The 20177-nt window shown below is 47.0% G+C and overlaps 1 protein-coding gene across 1 annotated transcript in view; it reads right to left on the bottom strand.

Moving 5' to 3' along the window:
- The window catches only part of COL20A1 (collagen type XX alpha 1 chain), a 219977-nt gene that overhangs the window by 10127 nt on the left and 189673 nt on the right, over positions 1 to 20177 (bottom strand). The window contains exons 33-36 of the mRNA XM_060230663.1: positions 16539 to 16592; positions 14359 to 14430; positions 11245 to 11280; positions 3000 to 3066 (exon numbers count right to left, since the gene is read on the bottom strand). Of these exons, the coding sequence (XP_060086646.1) occupies positions 3000 to 3066; positions 11245 to 11280; positions 14359 to 14430; positions 16539 to 16592 (229 nt within the window). The remainder of the gene's footprint in view (positions 1 to 2999; positions 3067 to 11244; positions 11281 to 14358; positions 14431 to 16538; positions 16593 to 20177) is intronic.

Raw genomic sequence — 20177 nt, 5'->3', positions numbered from 1 at the left:
TTTTAGTATTGATTGGTGATCCTACCTAGGCGATATGCCTTTGTGATAATAGGAAAAACATCCTCTTCCAATATTAGTTCTTTTGCCTGCCGTGATTCCATAAAGCTTATGAAAGCTGTCATTTCAGGCAAAAATTCTCAGGGAACCCTCTAAATTTTGTGTTGTTCCATTTCTAAATACAAGATTTTATTTGCCATCTTCTCTGCAGATGCAGTACTGTGGTCTGAACTCTCTGCTCACGACCTGAGTTCGATTCCGGCAGAAGCTGGATTCAGGTAGCCGGCCCATAAGAAGAACATAAGAGAAGCCATGTTGGATCAGGCCAACGGCCCATCAAGTCCAACACTCTGTGTCACACAGTGGCAAAAAATTTTATATACACACTTACACTGTGGCTAATAGCCACTGATGGACCTGTGCTCCATATTTTTATCTAAACCCTTCTTGAAGGTGGCTATACTTGTGGCCGCCACCACCTCCTGTGGCAGTGAATTCCACATGTTAATCACCCTTTGGGTGAAGAACTACTTCCTTTTATCCGTTTTAACCTGTCTGCTCAGCAATTTCATCGAATGCCCACGAGTTCTCGTATTGTGAGAAAGGGAGAAAAGTACTTCTTTCTCTACTTTCTCCATCCCATGCATTATCTTGTAAACCTCTATCATGTCACCCCGCAGTTGACGTTTCTCCAAGCTAAAGAGTCCCAAGCGTTTCAACCTTTCTTCATAGGGAAAGTGCTCCAGCCCTTTAATCATTCTAGTTGCCCTTCTCTGGACTTTCTCCAATGCTATAATATCCTTTTTGAGGCGCGGCGACCAGAACTGCACACAGTACTCCAAATGAGACCGCACCATCGATTTATAACGGGGCATTATGATACTGGCTGATTTGTTTTCAATTCCCTTCCTAATAATTCCCAGCATGGCGTTGGCCTTTTTTATTGCAAACGCACACTGTCTTGACATTTTCAGTGAGTTATCTACCACGACCCCAAGATCTCTCTCTTGGTCAGTCTCTGCCCAAGGTTGACTCAGCCTTTCATCCTTCCGAGGTCGGTAAAATGAGTACCCAGCTTGCTGGGGGGAAAGTGTAAAAGACTGGGGAAGGCAATGGCAAACCATCATGTAAAAAAAAATCTACCGTGAAAACGTTGTGAAAGCAACGTCACCCCAGAGTCGGAAATGACTGGTGCTTGCACAGGGGACCTTTCCTTTCCTGTCTCTTTTTGTAACATTTGGTTCTTCTCTTGAAGTGTTTGTGCAAGAACCATAGCACTTTAGGCCATTTTATTTGTTTCTGAGACTGCAATTTTGATCTCAGACAGCTGACTTTGCAAGGGTTCAAACATATATTTTATTTTTGTTAACACATTTTATCTGAAATATGTGCCTGTCCACCTATGTATATTCTTTGTAACTTTGTTTTATTGGTATATTATTCAGTCATTACTGCATTTTAATTATATTATTACGACTGTGATCCACCCTGAGCCTGTATGGGAAAGGGCAGAATATAAACTGACCAAATAAATAAATAAATAAAATTATATTCCATTTTGTTTAGATCAGCCTTTTTTAAATGGGGTTGCCTCTTCTTGCATGTCCATATCTCCCCTCTACAGTGCCGGTCGCCATTTTGAAATTGCTGCGACTCCCTCCCTCCTCCAATGGTAAAGAGTGTTTTTTTTGTAAAATAGAAGCTTACCACTCGCGATTCTTTTGATCCAGCTGCTCCTTTTTGCTTAAACTTCCCTTCTTTTGCTTTTTTTCCCATTCAGGGTTTCGAGGTATGCTTTTTTAGCGGCGTTTTCAGCATGTTTCGGGCAGAGCTACTGATCTAGGTGCCCATTTTCTCGCCACAACACCACGCCCCCCCCCCTTAGTAATTTTTGATCATTATAACCTTTCAGGTTGTTTATTAACTTTTCAGATTGTTTATTGTTTATTTCCTCATAGGACCAAGTCCTATGAGGAAAGGTTGAAGGAGCTGGGCATGTTTAGCCTGGAGAGGAGGCAGCTGAGAGGTGATAGGATCACCATCTTCAAGTACCTGAAGGGCTGTCATTTAGAGGATGGTGTGGAATTGTTTTCTGTGGCCCCAGAAGGTAGGACCAAAGCCAACGGGTTGAAATTAAATCAAAAGAGTTTCCGGCTCAACATTAGGAAGAACTTCCTGACCGTTAGAGCGATTCCTCACTGGAGCAGGCTTCCTCGGGAGGTGGTGGGCTCTCCTTCCTTGGAGGTTTTTAAACAGAGGCTAGATGGCCATTTGACAGTGATGAAGATCCTGTGAATTTGGGGTAGGTATTTGTGGGTTTCCTGCATTGTGCAGGGGTTGGACTAGATGACCCTGGAGGTTCCTTCCAACTGTATGATTCTATGATTCTATTGGTATACCCACCTGGAGTCTGGCAGCCCTAACTCCCATGGATTTGGTAAGGGCTTTTTTTGTAGCAGGAACTCCTTTGCATATTAAGCCACACCCCTCTGATGTAGCCAATCCCCCTGGAGCTTACAGTAAGCCCTGTATTAAAAGCCCTGTAAGGTCTTGGGAGGATTAGCTACATTAGGGGTGTATGGCCTAATAGGCAAAGGAAGAAGAAAAAGATTGCAGATTTATACCCCTTCTCTCTGAATCAGAGACTCAGAGCGGCTTACAATCTCCTATATTTTCTCCAGCCACAACAGACACCCTGTGAAGTGGGTGGGGCTGAGAGGGCTCTCACAGCAGCTGCCCTTTCAAGGACAACTCCTGCAATAGTTATGGCTAACCCAAGATCACTCCAGCAGGTGCAAGTGGAGGAGTGGGGAATCAAACCCAGTTCTCCCAGATAAGAGTCCGCACACTTAACCACTACACCAAACTGGTAGGAGTTCCTGCTTCAAAAAAAAAGCCACGAGTAAGGTTCACACTGAAAGGAAATGTAGCCATTCCCAGAGCAGCCAGCTCTTTTGGGAGATAAGCGGGCTGTCCCAGTCAATTGAGAAAGTTGCTCTTACACTGAATCAGACGCTCGCAGGCCTGGTTTACCAAGTGATAGATGGTAGCTATGGACTGTGGTTCACCCTAAGGGGGAAAAGGACAAAAACCAAGTCAGTATTTGCAGAAAGCAAGGCAGATGGCACACAACGGCACACCCAGAGAGAGAGGGAAACCATCAGGCCAAGCTAGCCCATCAAGAAGTAGTTTGGGCCACAAACTTTCTTCTTGATATGCTAACTTGCATTTCTCTTGGACCTGTTTTCTGGCAGCCTTCACAGACTTGAGGCCTTCGGACACTTTTAATGTGCTTGGTATCAAATGACACACATTTTCCCATGTGAGCTTTTGGAAAATTGTATCCCATCCCGCACCTAAGAAATGGGAAGAATCACATAATGGTTCGATAGTAGGGTTAAGGAAGTATGGCCTGCCGTACGATGACTGATGGGGACACGGGGATTTCCATACTGCAGGGAGGCAGTTTGCATCTAGTGCAATGATGTCACTTCTGGTACAACCCAGAAATGACATCATTGCATGGAACACTGGCTCTAGTTAGAGTTGTCAAGTTCAACTCAAAAAATACCTGGGGACATTGGGGATGGAGCCAGGAGACTTTCCTGTTTCCTAAAATACATAAATAAAAATACAGCAGTGCAGTTCCCCTGAATACAGTCTTCATTTCCTCAACCCCCAGCAGCTGGCTGCATTTCCACTAAATGGAAGTGAACACACCCACACAAATTTACAAAGCAGCCAAAATAAATGCAGTTTGCAAGCATGCACTTTTGTGATCTCACTGGGGCAATTTATTCACAGGAATCGCTGGATGTAACCATCTACTGTATTTCCACCAACTTCTTCAGAATAACACAGGAAACAAAAGGTTGTAGTTTACTCTTTACTATACAAACGACTTCTGAAAGGAATGTAAAAGTAACAGAGGGACTAGGCTCTGTTCCTTTCTCACAGCTTCACAGTCTCACTGGGAAGTCACATGGCTCTGCCAGTTTGTCCCACCCCTGGTCAGCCTTGCTCTTACTGGGATTTAAAGGCACACACGCCTTCCAAGTTTCCAAGCTTCTTCTAAGACTTCCGAGGTGGGAAGGCACATCATGGCTGTTGAGGTGGGGCTTCCCCTGCCAGTCATGTGGCTGGCGGCGGGGAGGAGGCTGCAAAACCAGGGGATCCCCCGCCAGGACCTGGGGACCAGCAAACCTAGCTCTAGTGTTCACCTGAAATTTTACGGTTAACATAGAGTTTGAGATGAAAGCTAGAGCATCACCTGGTGGGATGACATCACTTGCAGCTCATGCTAGAGGCAACGTCATGCTGGGGATGCCGATCATGCACTCCTATCTCACCTTGGCATTTCCTCCCACCACACAGCTGAGCAGTGGCAGTCAGGAACTCAGAGCAGAAGTTACCCCACACCAGGGGTGGCCAAATTTGCTTAACGTAAGAGCCACATAGAATAAATGTCAGGTATCTGATAGCTGCAAGACATGAATGTCAAATGTTTGAGAGCTGCAAGACAGGAAGGAAGGAAGGAAAATAGATGGGGTAGGGAGGGAGAGATGGAAAGAAAGCAACTTTAACTTTAAATGTCTTCTCCAAGCTGGCCAGTAGGGTGGTGAGGGCTTCGCGAGCCACACAATATGTGTGAAAGAGCCAAATGTGGCTCCCAAGGCACAGTTTGGCCACCCCTGCCCCACACCAAGAGGGAAGCTGGCGACTCTCCTAGACAGTGAAGGCAGTTGGGGGAAGGATGTCACACCACAGCCAGTTGTTTCCCAAATGGTCTCCCTCCCCACCCCAGTTTTCCAATGGAGAACCTGGAAATTGTGGCTTTGGGTGGAAAAATTCCGTCTCAGGCAACAACACTGACGATTTGTTTTTCAAGGCAAGGTTTTCACTAGCCCTTTTTTGCCCTTCAAAAGGCTTCCTAATAAAAATGTAATAACAGTGTAAAGCAATCTACAGTATCGAGTGGTGACATTTTCCAATATACCGGAGACGCCCACGCCACTCCCAGTCTCTTGCTGTTTTCCAATTTCTCTGTTATCTGCTTTTGCCGTGCGAGAGAAGCTGATCCGTATTTGAAAATATTTTCAGCAAAACTAGAAGCAAGCTGTGAACTCTCGATTTCGGCCTTGCAAACGTTCACTTCTCTTAAAATCGAGATTGGTTCTAGCTGGGGGGGGGGGGGGCGGGGTTTGAGCAAAATGCTCGCCCTGGTCGTTTGCATCACAGCTGTGCTCCATTTTGGTTTTCCTGCTGACAGACTGTCTTCTGTCTCTGGTCTTGGCAACCTCTCCCTGGGGCTGCACTCAGGGCCAGCGCTTAGGGGTGCTGCCGCTCGAGGCAGATCCCTGCACCGCGTCCCCCCCCCCCCCCCGGCAAGCTCCCTTAATGGAGCTCATCGTGGCACAATGATATCACCGGAAGTAACATCATTGTGCAGGGTGAGAGTGGGGAACGAGAGAGCGGCGGGCGGTGCACAAGCGTGCTGCCGCACCGCCGCTTTCCCCCTGCACTACACTCTTTGGAGGCTTCCTTGCACACTGTTTTAATGGTGCCTGGCCACTTTGGGGTTGAAAGCAGCCAAGTGGCGCCTTCCGAAGGTGCCGCTCAGCTGCTTTCAACCTGGAAGTGGCTGGACACTGCTGAAACAGCGTGCTCTTTGGAGGCTTCCAAGGAAGTCTATAAAGAGCGTAGTGCACTGTGCAGCACTCCTCCAATCCTGCCTTCAAGGCAGGCTCAGAGGAGCGCTCTGCCTGGGTAAGGGGGCACCGGGTGGCGCTCCCAGGCAGGGTAGCACCCCAGGCAGCCACCTACCCTGCCGACTCCCACGCGCTGGCCCTGGCTGCACTAAGCGGGATTCAGGTTGCCAGGCTGAGCTTGGCAACCAGCAGGAGGGCGGGAGCATGGCGAGAGGGCCAGTGTTGTGAGCATGATGATGTCTAGCGTTGCCAATCCCCAGTTGAGGAAACACACAACCACAAATGGTTATAGTGACCAATAATTACTAAGACGATACAGCAGGGGTGGCCAACGGTAGCTCTCCGGATGCTTTTTGCCTACAACTCCCATCAGCCCCAGCCAGCATGGCCAATGGCTGGGGCTGATGGGAGTTGTAGGCAAAAAAATATCTGGCGAGCTACTGTTGGCCACCCCTGCTATATAGCAACATAGCAATAATATCATAATGGCCTTGAGCCATTTCTGAGCTGGTGCCCGTTTGAAGTTAGCTGAGACTACGACCGTTTTCGCACACAGCTTACCTCGCAGTCACAATCCTGTTCCCTCCGCAGCGTCTGTCGGATTTCCCACCAGCTGCGCCGGAGCTACAGGAAGTGCCACGGCTTTTGCGTAGCAAACGTAAACTGGGTTTTAGCGGTTTACATTTGCTACGCAAAAGCTGCGGCACTTCCTGTAACTTCGGCGCAGATGGTGGGAAATCCGACCAGACGCTGCGGAGGGAACAGGATTGTGACTGCGAGGTGAGCTGTGTGCAAAAACGGTCTATGTGTCCCTGTGATGAAACATGGTGAGATTACTTCAGTGTTATATGGAAGAAGTTGTGGATAATGATTAACTGTGAAGCTGTATGAATTAGTCCGTGGATTATTTGATTTGAAGGGAAATGGAGTAGAGCTTTCTGTTGCTTGAAGATCTGTCGAAACAGGAGCTACAAGTCGACTCCCTGAACTTTGATGCTCTACAATCTTCCATGAACGCACTCTTTGAGAGTTTTGTCTATATCTCTATGTATTTGTGTATTCTCACCATTATCACATTATTGTATTACTATATAGGCTTAGCAATTGTCGGTCACTATAGCCATTTGTGGTTGTGTGCTTATTCATTTACCAGTGACTGCTCTCTGTTGTAAATAATCCCCAGTTGAAGGCAGGGGATCTCCCAGTTTGGAGGCCCTCCCTCCCACTTTAGGGTTATCAGAAAGTGGAGGGGAGGGGAATGTCTGCTGGGCACTCCATTATTCCCTAGGGAGACCGATTCCCATAGGGTATAATGGAGAATTGATCTGCAGGTATCTGGGGCTCAGAGAGGGGTTATTTTTTGAGATAGAGGCACCAAATTTCAGCATAGCATCTGGTACCCCTCTTCAAAATACTCTCCAAGTTTCAAAAGGATTGGACCAGGCACAGGGAATGTTGGCTCTCCAGATGTTTTTTGCCTATAACTCACATCAGCCCCAGCCATTGGCCATGCTAGCTGGGGCTGATGGGAGTTGTAGGCAAAAAACATCTGGAGAGCTAACGTTCCCTACCACTGGACCAGCGGATCCAATTCTGTAAGCCCCAAAGGAAGGTGCCCCTACCTTTCATTATTTTTAATGAAGGAAAGGCATTTAAAAGGTGTGCGGTCCCTTTAAATGTGATGGCCAGAACTCCCTTTGGAGTTCAATTATTCTTGTCACACCCTTGCTCCTGGCTCCACCTCAAAGTCTCCTGGCTCCACCCCCAAAGTCCCCAGATATTTCTCAGATATCTCAAATGATGGCAACCCTAATGATGTCACTTCCAGGGAAAACCTGGAAGCAGAGCCTGCCAACACCTCCTTGGATGAGAAGGAAATGGAGGAAGTTCAGCCAGGGCATTTTTTGTAGCAGGAACTCCTCTGCATATTAGGCTACACCCCCCCAATGTAGCCAATCCTCCTGGAGCTTACAGTAGGCCCTGCACTAAAAGCCCTGTAAGCTCTCGGAGGATTGGCTACACAAGAGGGGAGTGGCCTAATATGCAAAGGAGTTCCTGCTGCAAAAAAAGCCCTGGGGAGCTGACTTTGGCAGATCAAGTTAGAAGGTCCGTCGGCAATACCTATTCTCCGAGGAAGGAAATTTTAAACATTCTGTTTGGGCCCTGAATTGCTGTATGGATTTGGCATTAATAATCCACTACTCAAAACAATAATAAATCAAAACACATCATATGAAGATGCCATCCGGCAGACAATGGTGATGCTTAAAAATTAATCCAAACGAATATTACTGTTCAATGGATTCATTTCTCACAATATAACGAAGGCCCCTTCCACCAATCGTTTCCCTGTGATGGAATAACCTCAGTTCGAGACAATTCTCTTTGATGGGTAGATAAATAAATAAATTCTCCCGCCGCAGATAATAAAGTAATCAGAATGCAGAAAATGACTCGAAAATGGACATTGCTGGTATCCATAAAAAGCTTATAATGAAATGAAAATGGAGCCCCGTATCAAACAGCGAGAGTTTGGGTGACTCCGTTTGGATCGATGTGCAAGTCCTAGAGAAGATTAGAGGGAAAACTGGGCAGGGTGCCCAGGAAATAAAAAAAGAAAAAATGCCATCACATCACCAAAGGGGAGGGAGGGGGAAGAAAAATCAGAAAGGAAAACTTAGCAGGGGTGCGATAAAGTGGCATTGCAAACCCAGAAAAGATGCCAAAGGGAAACAATAAAATGTCTTGCACCTGGTTCTTATGAGAGCTGCAGAAGGAATCTAGCTGAAGTTTACAAGCTATCAGTTTATCGAAAAAAACCCCTCTCAGCAGAAATTCAGAACACCTTGAGCACCTGTGAGAAGCAAGACAGTGGAAGTTGTCCCATCAAGTTTCAGTGGAAGTGGTCCCATCAAGGTAAAGGAGATTGTGAGCCGCTCTGAGACTCTTCGGAGTGGAGGGCGGGAGATAAATCCAATATCATCATCATCATCATCATCATCATCATCATCATCATCATCATCATCATCATCTTCTTCTTCTTCTTCTTCTTCTTCTTCTTCTTCTTCTTCTTCTTCTTCTTCTTCTTCTTCTTCTTCTTCTTCTTCTTTCGCTCTGGTTGGCAATTTCATCCACTCTGCCCTGATGTTTTAACAATGGCGGTTTTAGAGAGGCAAGCAGGGCTTCTTCTGAGCAGGAATGCACAGGAACGCAATTCCGGCTGGCTTTGTGTCGGGGAATGTGGCTTAATATGAAAACGAGTTCCTGCTGGGCATTTTTTGTAGAAAAACAATGTGCAAAACAATGGTGCTATCAGGGGTGTGTGGCCTAATATGCAAATGAGTTCCTGCTGAGCTTTTTCTGCCCCCAAAAAGCGCCTTAGAGGCAAGTATCCAAGATGGAGAAATGTATTCTTTTTGTGTGTGTGTTTGCAAATTCATATTCAGCCATATTTAACTCCTCTACGTTGTTGTCAAAAGTCACTAAACAACAACAACTGTGAGACCAGATGGGATCAGCAGATCTTTGGAACATCTTGTTCCGAGTCAGCTTTTATTGAAGTTGAAACGTAGACCGCCACAGGAAGAAAGTGAGCTGCCTGCACGCCGCCAGGGCTATCATGTATGCATCCTGCCCTTCTTCCAAAATAGTTCAAGGAGGACAAGATTTCCTCCATTTTCCCCCTCACAACAGCCCTGTGAGGTAGGTTATATCGAGAGTGGCTAAATCAGGGGTGGCCAAACTGTGGCTCAGGAGCCACATGTGGAGAGCCAGTTTGGTGTAGTGGTTAAGTGTGCGAACTCTTATCTGGGAGAACCGGGTCTGATTCCCCACTCCTCCACTTGCACCTGCTGGAATGGCCTTGGGTCAGCCATAGCTCTGGCAGAGGTTGTCCTTGAAAGGGCAGCTGCTGTGAGAGCCCTCTCCAGCCCCACCCACCTCACAGGGTGTCTGTTGTGGGGGAGGAAGGTAAAGGAGATTGTGAGCCTCTCTGAGACTCTTCGGAGTGGAGGGCGGGATATAAATCCAATAGCTTCTTCTTCTTCACACATATTGTGTGGCTCTCAAAGCCCCCACCACTGACCAGCTTGGAGAAGGCATTTCTCTCTTTAAATCACTTCTCCAAGCCAAGCCAGTCAGAGGCTTGGAGAATGCATTTAAAGTTAAAGTTGCTTTCTTTCCACCTCTCTCCCCCTCCATTTGTTTCCCTCCCTCTTTTCCTGCTCTCAAACATCTGACGTCCATGTCTTGTGGCTCTCAGACGTCTGACGTTTATTTTATATGGCTCTTAGAGTAAGCAAGTTTGGCCACCCCTGGTCTAGATCAAAGTCACCCGATGAGTTGCATGGCCGACTAGCAAGGTTGCCAACCTGCAGGTGGCATTGGGAGATTTGGTTAATAGAGCGGAGTTTGTCCAGTGATGGGTGCGTGGTACAGAGCGCAGTAAATAAATCTCCCAAGAAATATATTGCAAAAAACTAGATCCAGTTCACATTTAGGTAGCAGTCAAAAGAAGAGAAAGCAGCCTAATCTAAAGAGTACTTTCCTGGTCACAAATGGCCAGCTAGTCCGACATCACATGTGTGGGAGTATGAGAGAATTCTCTGCAGGAGAGACCTCCATGTCTCCATGGAAGGCCATGTGAAGAAGGAGAGGACAAAGCGAGAGAGAGAAAAAGGGTCAGAGGGCAGCTCCCCGGTTAAGACAAAGTAAGGCATCCCATTCAACGAGATAACACCTACTCACTCTCAGAGTGCCGTTGCAGCCTTCAGTGTCACTCCAACAAGGGAGAAATGGAGATTTCCCAGAATCAAAGCTCATCTCCAGGCTACAGAGATGAATTCCCCCTGAGAAAATGGCTGCTTTGGAAGGTGGACTCTATGGCATTATGCTCCACGAGGTACCTTCTCTCTCCGAACTCCACCCACCTCAGGCTCTACTCCCAGATCCTCAGGAATTTCTCCCAACATGGAACTGGCAGCCCTAGAGTTGGGTTTTGAAGCCAGATCTCCCCAGTCCTACTGCGACACTCTGTCCCACGGGTGGCCAAACTTGCTTAACATAAGAGCCACATAGAATAAATGTCCGATGTTTGAGAGCCACAAGAGCTGAACGACAGCTGTTTGAGAGGCACAAGACAGGGAGGGAGAGAGGGAGGAAGGAAGGAAAATAGATGGGGAGGAAGGAGAGAGAGGTGGAAAAAAAGGAACTTTAACTTCAAATGTATTATCCAAGCTGCCGGCTGGCTTGGCTTGGCGAACTAAGTTAAAGAGACAAATGCCTTCTCCAAGCCAGCCGACGGGGTGGTGGGGGCTTCAAGAACCACACAATATGTGAGAAAGAGCCACATGTGGCTCCCGAGCCACAGTTTGACCATCCCTGCTCTACCACAAAAAGGTAGGAACTCAGAACTAAATGTTCTTCCAGGATTGTAGCTGTGGTTTCTATACTAGTGTTGTGTATCTGCTTTATGAATTTCCTGCAAGAAAATCTGAGCTGGCCAACACGGATACGAACAAAGAAAACCAAAGACACTTACTTTCTCTCCCCTTTCTCCTTTTGGACCAGGAAGCCCCTGGAGAGGAGAAAAACAAAACACAATTATTTATCTAGGAGGCACGGAACAAAAATGGAAGGGTTACATTAACTGGACTGTTTTTTTTTAAACTGTGAAACATTCCGAGTTGACTTCTGATGTGATTCTCTGGGGAAGCCCATCAGGACATAACACATTTTTGTGCCTCCTTTTCAAAATGCCTCTTTTACAGATTCACTTTCCTTCTCAAGCCAAGCCATCTTCAAGCAGCTCATAGGCAAAAATCCTTCAGGAGTTGCCACACTTGGAAAATGGATCCATTTTTGACAAATCTGTAAATCCATTTTGCCTTTGGTGGATGCTATTTTGAAAACAGGTTTGTATAGTCGGTAAAGAGGAGGGCAACCAAGATGCCAAGGGGGTTGGAACACCTTCCTTGTGAGGAAAGGCTAAAGGAGGTAGGACTTTTCAGTTTGGAAAAGAGACTACTAAGACAGGGAGGACAGGATAGAGGTCTATAAAATTATTCATGGGATGGAGAGAGCTGACAAAGAGAACTTTTTCTCCCTCTCCCAAAATACTAGAACTCAAGGGCATCTCGTAGCTTAAAAGTTCAGGATGGCCAAAAGGAAATACTACTGTGCCCAGAAAGTGATCAAAATGTGAAATTTGCTGCCAAAGGATGTAGGGATAGCCACAGGTATAGACTGCTTTAAAAGAGATGACTGAGGAAGGCAATGGCAAACCACCCCATAAAAAGGTCTGTCATGAAAACGTTGTGATGTGACATCACCCCAGAGTCGGAAATGACTGGTGCTTACACAGGGGACTACCTTTACCTTTTTAAGCTAGATTCATGGAGGATAAGTCTATCAATGGCTACTAGCCATTGTGACTGAGGGGAACCTCCATATTCAGAGGAACTAAGCCTCTGAATCCAGAGCCAGGAGGCAACATAAGAGGAAGGCCTCAGCCTCTTTGCCCTGTTGGCTCTCCAGAGGAACTGGTTGGCCACTGTGTGAGGCAGGATGCTGACTAGATGGACTACTGGTCTGATCCAGCAGGGCTCTTCTTAAGTTCTTAGTGTGCATGTACCAGTTTGATGTAGTGGTTAAGTGTGCGGATTCTTATCTGGGAGAACCAGGTTTGATTCCCCACTCCTCCACTTGCAGCTGCTGGAATGGCTTTGGGTCAGCCATAGCTCTGACCGAGGTTGTCCTTGAAAGGGCAGCTGCTGTGAGAGTCCTCTCAGCCCCACTCACCTCACAGGTTGCCTATTGTGGGGGAGGAAGATAAAGGAGATTGTGAGCCGCTCTGAGACTCTGAGATTCGGAGTGGAGGGCAGAATATAAATCCAATATCTTCTTCTTCATCTTACTGCCAGAGCCTAGGCTAGGTAGCTTTCAGGTCCCTTCTAACCCTGTCATCATATGGCCTCAATTCCATAGTGACACAACTATAAAAGACGAATATTCATGGCCCTCTCAAAGCTGAAAAACAGAACATATTCATAGCTGTGGATTCACTGTGCTGAACAAGCAACTGCTTTGTGAACAGCACAGATGAAGCCACGTATGCTATAAAAAGCGGTGATTCCTTCCAGATGTTCCTGCACAGCTAAACAACTGTGAATGCAACGCACAACAATGCCCAATTGAATTTCAAAGGAAACAGTGGAACAGACCCGATTATTGATTAGGTTTGTGTTAAAGCGGAACGCTTGTCATTTACATATTTTTATGGGTTTGCGTGGTTGTGTTTCACAGGTGTTTAGCACATCATGCTGAGAACTTTTAGTGTAGAACTCTGATTCAAAGATCAACTTATTTAAGTCTCCCGTTCTTAGAAATTGAGAGTGATGCACAATTACGCCAATACTCTGTGCCTTTAAATTGGCAATGACGCACAGCTAAATTGATTATACATGCAAAGAACAACAATGGATGCTCTGTTATAATTCAGGAAATCTTACCATTATGGGAGGGAAAAGTCTCTCTGCTTTACTGGCTAGTAATCATTTGCTTGTTTGCATAACTGAACCAGTAGTCGACCTGACCTCTAGTGGTTTGGGCAGGACTTAAAAGTATTTTATTTCTCATTTAGGATTTAGAAAAGATTTAAGATCCGTGCAATAGTTTTTATTAGTGAGCACTGAGCCTAACGGTTGGTCTATTATCTTTCAGACTGATCTGCTCTAATTTAGGATGTCTCTGTCCTTCCTCCCACCCTTACTCAAAATTTGTTCTTTGGCATCCTAGATCTCTAAGCAAGGGTCAAGGGTCTTTTCCATCCTGATCTCCTGTGAAAAATGTGTAACAGGCTTATTTTCCCTTTCTCTTTAGAAGGAATGCAGGGTGTACTCTTATCTGGGAGAACCAGGTTTGATTACCCACTCCTCCACTTACAGCTGCTGGAATGGCCTTGGGTCAGCCATAGCTCTCGCAGTGCTTGTCCTTGAAAGGGCAGTTTCTGGGAGAGCTCTCTCAGCCTCACCTACCTCACAGGGTGTCTGTTGTGGGGCAAGAAGATAAAGGAGATTGTAAGCCGCTCTGAGTCTCTGATTCTGACAGAGAATGGTGGGGTATAATTCTATGGTCTTCTTCTTCTTCTTCTTCTTTTTGAGAATAGAATGGTTGGACTCATTTTCCAGATACCAAACCCTGACATTTTGTCTGCTTTATCCTATGAAGGCAGAACTTTGACTCTTGTTCAGTATGTTAACATGATCTATTCTAGCTTGCATCAGAATGATCATTCTTAATAAAATTGCCTGCTTTGATAGCAAAAATTGCCTGCTTTGATAGCCGCCCTGAGCCTGCCTCGGAGCCGCCCTGAGCCTGCCTCGGCGGGGAGGGCGGGATACAAATAAAATTATCTATCTAATTATCTATCTATCAAAAAGCCTTGAGTGAATCTTTTTTCTCTCCCAAACTGAACTTGGAAAAGGTGTGTGTTAGTTATACTAGAGTTTAGAAAACTCCCCTAACAGCAGGTATACGATCCATCCAGAACATGTAATTTCAATTCTTGGCAAAGTGGAAATATCTATGACCACCAATGGGCAGATTCCGCAGATCTCTACCTGCTGAGCCCCTGTGGCCAAAAAAGGAGACTTACCGTTGGTCCAACTTCTCCTGGGGGGCCCTTCTCTCCAGGGCCACCTCTTGCCCCTGCTATTCCTTGGAAACCCTGCAAACAGGAACAGAGAGATGCTACTGCCAAAGCTGTCAGCAGGCAGAAAGTTACTGGAACTTGAGGCTCAAGGGAAACCAGCAAAATTAGCTTGCAACCCCCCACCCCCTGGGAAGGCCTTCAAGGTTTGTGCCAGTGCCCCCACCCAGCCAGAATACCATGCTAAGAATACATCCTTGGTGACTCCTGCTGGCTTCATCTCCTATTAACATCACAATTTATAGGCAGGAAAGATGGTCGACTAGTAAACCTGAGAAGAGCTTTACGGGACTTGTTCTTTCTTCCGTTTTAATGGCTTCATTTTTCAGACAGAACAGTCAGTTCAAAACACTCTTTAAATTTTTTTAAAACCCCCACTCCTCTTCCTTGCTCAGCTTCCTTTTCCTATTTCTTTTTCTTTCATTCACCTCCACATTTTCCATATCCTCTCTTTGCTTTCCTTGCTGTTCTCCTTTGCTTCCCTCTTTCCCTCCCTCTTCTCCCATGTCTCATACTTCTGTCTTTCATCCTGCCTTCCTCCTTCCCCGTGCATCAACCCTACAAGACAGGCACTACAGTTTTAGGTGCCGCAATTTAAGAAGGATATAGACAAGCTGGAACATGTCCAGAAGAGGACAATGAAGATGATGAGAGGTCTGGAGACTGAGTCCTATGAGAAAAGGTTGAAGGAGCTGGGTATGTTTAGCCTGCAGAGGAGATGACTGAGAGGTGATATGATCACCATCGTCAAGTACTTGAACGGCTGTCATACAAAAGGATGGTGCAGAATTGTTTTCTGTTGCCCCAGAAGGTCAGACCACAACCAACAGGATGAAATTAAATCAAAAGAGTTTCCGGCTCAACATTAGGAAGAACTTCCTGACAGAGCAGTTCCTCAGTGGAACAGGCTTCCTCCTTGGGAGGTGGTGGGCTCTCCTTCTTTAGAAGTTTTTAAACAAGGGCTAGATGGCCATCTGACAGCAATGCTGATTCTGTGAACTTAGGCAGATTATGAGAAGGAGGCCAGGAAGGGTTGCATCTGTGCTTAGTTCTTGTGGCCCCTTCTTACATGCCCAGAGAAATGATGATACCTGCTTTGGGGATCAGGGAGCAATTTTCTCCAAGCCAGTTTGGCCAAGGATCCTGGAAGGGTTCCCCCCCCCCCCGCCCGCACTAATTTTCTGGGCATGGAGTAGGGGGTCACTGGAGGAGTGGGGTATTTGTGAATTTCCTGCATTGTGCAGGGGGTTGGGCTAGGTAACCTTCCAATTCTATGATTCTATAGTTACGTGCACATTTGAACCCACAACCCTGGAGAGAAAACACAAGACACCTTGACTGAGTTGTATTAGATATCTAAACTGGGAAAAGGCTGTTTTAGCAGCCTAAGGGGCTGCAGTGCACGAGTCATTAGCTGCCTTTTTTGCTCAGGAAAACCCACTATGGCTCCTAGACCAATTTCGCACTCACGCTACGCTGCTCTGACATTCCTCTTTTCAGCGCAGCATCCTTCCGATTTCCCACTATCTGCCCCGGGGCTTCAGCTTGTGTCGCGCTTCTTGCACAGTAAACAGAAACCGCTAATAACCAGTTTCTTGTTGCCGCGCAAAAATGGCGATGCAAGATGCCCCAGTGCAGATAGTGGGAAAGCGGAAGGACGCCGCCCTGAAAGAGGAATGTCGGAGTGGCGTAGGGTGAGTGCGAAATCGGTCCTAGTCTCAGATCAGCAATCTCTCTTCCCTACCCTTCACTGCCAATGTTACCTTAAGGGCACAAAGTGGACCATTAAACCTGGCTTGGGATTCTTGCCTCCTTATAACTGAAATCTCTTTGTGCCCTTCCCCATCATCCACATTAAAATCCAAAACGGCATCCTTGCTTTTTCTGATGCAAGAATGAATGGAAGAGTCACTCGGATGTCAAACTTGGCTTGCGAGAGATGGCCAAAGGGTTAGGGGCCCAGGTGGCTTCTCAGCTCTTGCCAGACAGCAGCTGTTCCACTTCAGGCACACAGCATGTTGTTCTTTGAGCCTGGAGGGCTTTGTGCTACCCGGAGGGAACTCATAGAACTCTGTTCTTGGCAACTCAAGACTGTAGGGTGGAAATGCACATGACTGAGCTCTCACCCGTGGTCCTGGTGGCCCTGGAGGCCCAGCCGTGCCTTCTAGGCCTCGAACACCCTGCAAACCAAACCACAGTGTGATATTAAAGACGGCATCCAAAACGGTAGAATTAAAGGAAAGATAATGTGACAACGGGCTCAGCATAAGTCAGAAGCTGTTGCAAGCGTTCACGTTTAACAAGGGGGATCTGTAAAGATGGCTATTCTGCTCCCCCCATTTGAAGTCCCGCTGATGCTGCTCCACCTCCTGGGCCCTTTTGCCTAAGCTGAGAGGACTGGCTGGGCTTAGCCCTTCTGATTGTTAAAACGCTGGCTGCCATATTCAGGGATGGAATTCTAGCAGAAGCTCCTTTGCATATTAGGCCACACACCCCTGATATAGCCAATCCTCCAAGAGCTTACAAGGTTGGTTTTTTTTTGTAAACTCTTGGAGGATTGGCTACATCAGGGGTGTGTGGCCTAATATGCAAAGGAGTTCCTGCTAGAATTCCACCCCAGTCATACTGAACCTGCTCACTTAGCACTTTGTTCCCGCCCCAGTCTCACAAAGACTTCTCAAAGCTCAGGCTGTGCTTAAGCGCAGCACAGAAACCCTAATTCCCAGGATCACGTGAAATCAAAGCCAGGACTCTTTTTCTTCCTGGAAAAAGAGGTACCAGAACTCTCAAGAGGGAAATGAAGGAGAAACACACAGGCGTCTCTCATGAACTTTCAAACGTGTTTTGAGAACTTTGTTTCCGTGAAGAGGTTCTGCATTCCCTCAGAAAAAAAGCCCTGGTAAGACTAATGGTGGCTAATATTATTAACTTCATTTGCACCTTGCTTTTCTCCCCAATGGGGTTCCAAAGCAGCTTACTTCGTTCTCCTTCCATCCGTTTTTATCTTCACAAAAATGCTGTGAGGTAGCTGAAGCTGAGACCACGTGACTACCCACAGAGTAGGGTTGCCAAGTCCAATTCAAGAAATATCTGGACTCTTTGGGGGTGGAGCCAGGAGACTTTGGGGGTGGAGCCAAGATCAAGGCTGTGACAAGCATAATTGAACTCCAAAGGGAGTTCTGGCCATCACATTTAAAGGGACGGCACACCTTTTCAATTCCTTACTTCCATAGGAAATAATGAAGGATAGGGGCACTTTCTTTTGGGGCTCATAGAATTGGACCCCCTGGTCCAATCTTTTTTAAACTTGGGGGGTATTTTGAGGAGAGGCGCTAGATGCTATACTGAAATTTTGGTGCCTCTACCCCAAAAAACAGCCCCCCCAGAGCCCCAGATACCCTCGGATCAATTATCCATGATTTTCTATGGAAATAAATCTCCATAGGGAATAACAGAGTTCCCAGCAGACATTTCCCGCCCCTCCCCCCGCTTTCTGATGACCCTGAAGCGGGGGGAGGGCCTCCAAACCAGGGGATCCCCTGCTCCCACCTGGGGATTGGCAACCCTACCACAGAGCCACCCAGCAAGGTTCCACAGCCAGGGGGGAATTCAAACCCAGGTTTGCCAGATTCTAACCCGACACTCTGCTACACCATGATGTAGGGTTGCCAAGCCCCCTCAGCCTCCAGCTGCTCTAAGAGCTTCCAGGGAAACTCTATGGTTTTCCCAGATGCTCTAGCAATTCAGGAGGGAAAACTCTATGGTACTGTAGAGTTTCCATCCCAAATTGCTAGAGCATTCAGGAGTGACATCATCGCGCTGGCGACATCAGGAAGGGATCCCCCCGCTGGCCCAATGTGGGCCGGCAGGTTGGGGGGACCTCCCGAGTGGGAGAACCCCTGCCCGGCCCGAGAACTTGGCAACCCTACCACGATGACTTTCATGTAGGTATTTCCAGGCTGGGAGTGGATCTTTGCCTGGTGACCCATGGTGACTCTCAGTATCCCTACTTGCTTCTACTCCTGGGGGATGCAGTTTGGCATCCCGCCCATCGATGGCACTTGGGAGTCCATGACAGAGGATGTGCAGTTGTACACCCCAAAAGTCCCAGGTTCAAAGCTCAGCATATCTGGCAAAATGATCTCAGGTAGCCATTGGGAGGAAAGACCTTTCTCTGCTTGAGACTCTGGAGGGCTGCTACCAGTAGGAGACAGCATCGAATAGGGTTGCCAGGTCCAGCTCAGGAAATATCTAGGGACCTTGGGGGTGGAGCCAGGAGGTTTGGAGGGTGGAGCCAGGAGCAAGGGTGCGACAAGCACAATTGAACTCTGAAGGGAGTTCTGGCCATCACATTTAAAGGGACCATACTCCTTTTAAATGCCTTCTCTTCCTTGGAAATAATGGAAGAGGGGGGGCACCTTCTTTTGGGGCCCATAGAATTGGACTCCCTACTCCAATATTTTAGAAACTTGAGGGGGGCATCAGATGCTATGCTGAAAATTTGCTGCCTATACCTCCAGATACCCACAGATCAATTTTCAATTCCCACCCCTAAGCCCCAGATACCCACACACTGATTTTCCATTATATCCTATGGCGACAAGTCTCCACAGGGTATAATGGAGTTCCCATCAGACATTCAACCTCCCACACACACACTTTCTGATAACCCTGAAGCGAGGGGACAGACTCCAAACCAGGGGATCCCCAACCCCTAATTGGGGATTGGCAACTCTAGCATCGAGCTAGATATTTTATGCATTTATTTGTTAAACTGGATTTTCAACTGCTCTCCCACGGAAAAAAAAAAAACCAGGGCTCAGGGCAGTGTGCAAGACGGAATAAATTCATAATACATAATTAAAAACAGTAAAAATGTTGCTGAAGGCTTTCGCTGCCGGAGTCCATTGGTTGTTGTAGATTTTCCAGTTCCAACTGGTTTGACATCGGGGGTGTGGCCTAATATGCAAATTAGTCCATGCTGGGCTTTTTCTGCAAAAGAAGCGCTGGCGACTGGCATCCTCAGAGGTGTAACCCAGAAAAACTAGAGCTCTCTCTGGGTTTTGACTTGTTTTTCTGAGTTATACCTCTGAGGATGCCAGTCACGGTTGCTGGCGAAATGTCAGGCCTCACAATGCCAAGACCATGGCCACACAGCCCGGAAAATCTACGACAACCAACATGAAGCTGCCTTATACTGGATCAGACCAGAGCCTTTTTTTGTAGCAGGAACTCCTTTGCATATTAGGCCATACACCCTGATGAAGCCAATCCTCTTGGAGCTAACAGTAGGCCCTGCACTAAGAGCCCTGTAAGCTCTTGGAGGATTGACTACATCAGGGCTGCGTGGCCTAATATGCAAAGGAGTTCCTGCTACAAAAAAAGCCCTGAATCAAACCATTGCCCCTTCAAGGTCAGTATTGTCCGCTCATACTGGCAGTGGCTTACCAGGGTCTCTCACAGAGGTCCCTCACATCACCCGCGGCCTGTTCTTTAACTGGAGATGCTGGGGATTGAACTTGGGACCTACTGCATGCCGAGCAGATGCTCTCTCATTGAGCCACAGCCCCTCCCCTAATGAAAGTGTCATCTTTATCAATATAAGCTAACTTCCCCATGATTTGTTCCTTGCCTTTTAGTGGATGCAGCTGACTCAGAACTGGGCAGCTCCACCATTGGGGGGGTGGAATTCTAGCAGGAGCTCCTTTGCATATTAGGCTACATCCCCTTGATGTAGCCAATCCTCCAAGAGCTTACAAAAAAGA

Source organism: Heteronotia binoei, chromosome 2, assembly GCF_032191835.1.
Source record: "Heteronotia binoei isolate CCM8104 ecotype False Entrance Well chromosome 2, APGP_CSIRO_Hbin_v1, whole genome shotgun sequence".
In the NCBI taxonomy this organism is placed as follows: Eukaryota; Metazoa; Chordata; class Lepidosauria; order Squamata; family Gekkonidae; genus Heteronotia; species Heteronotia binoei.
Note: the sequence above shows the minus strand (reverse complement) of the source record. Positions and strands in the feature narration are given on the sequence as shown.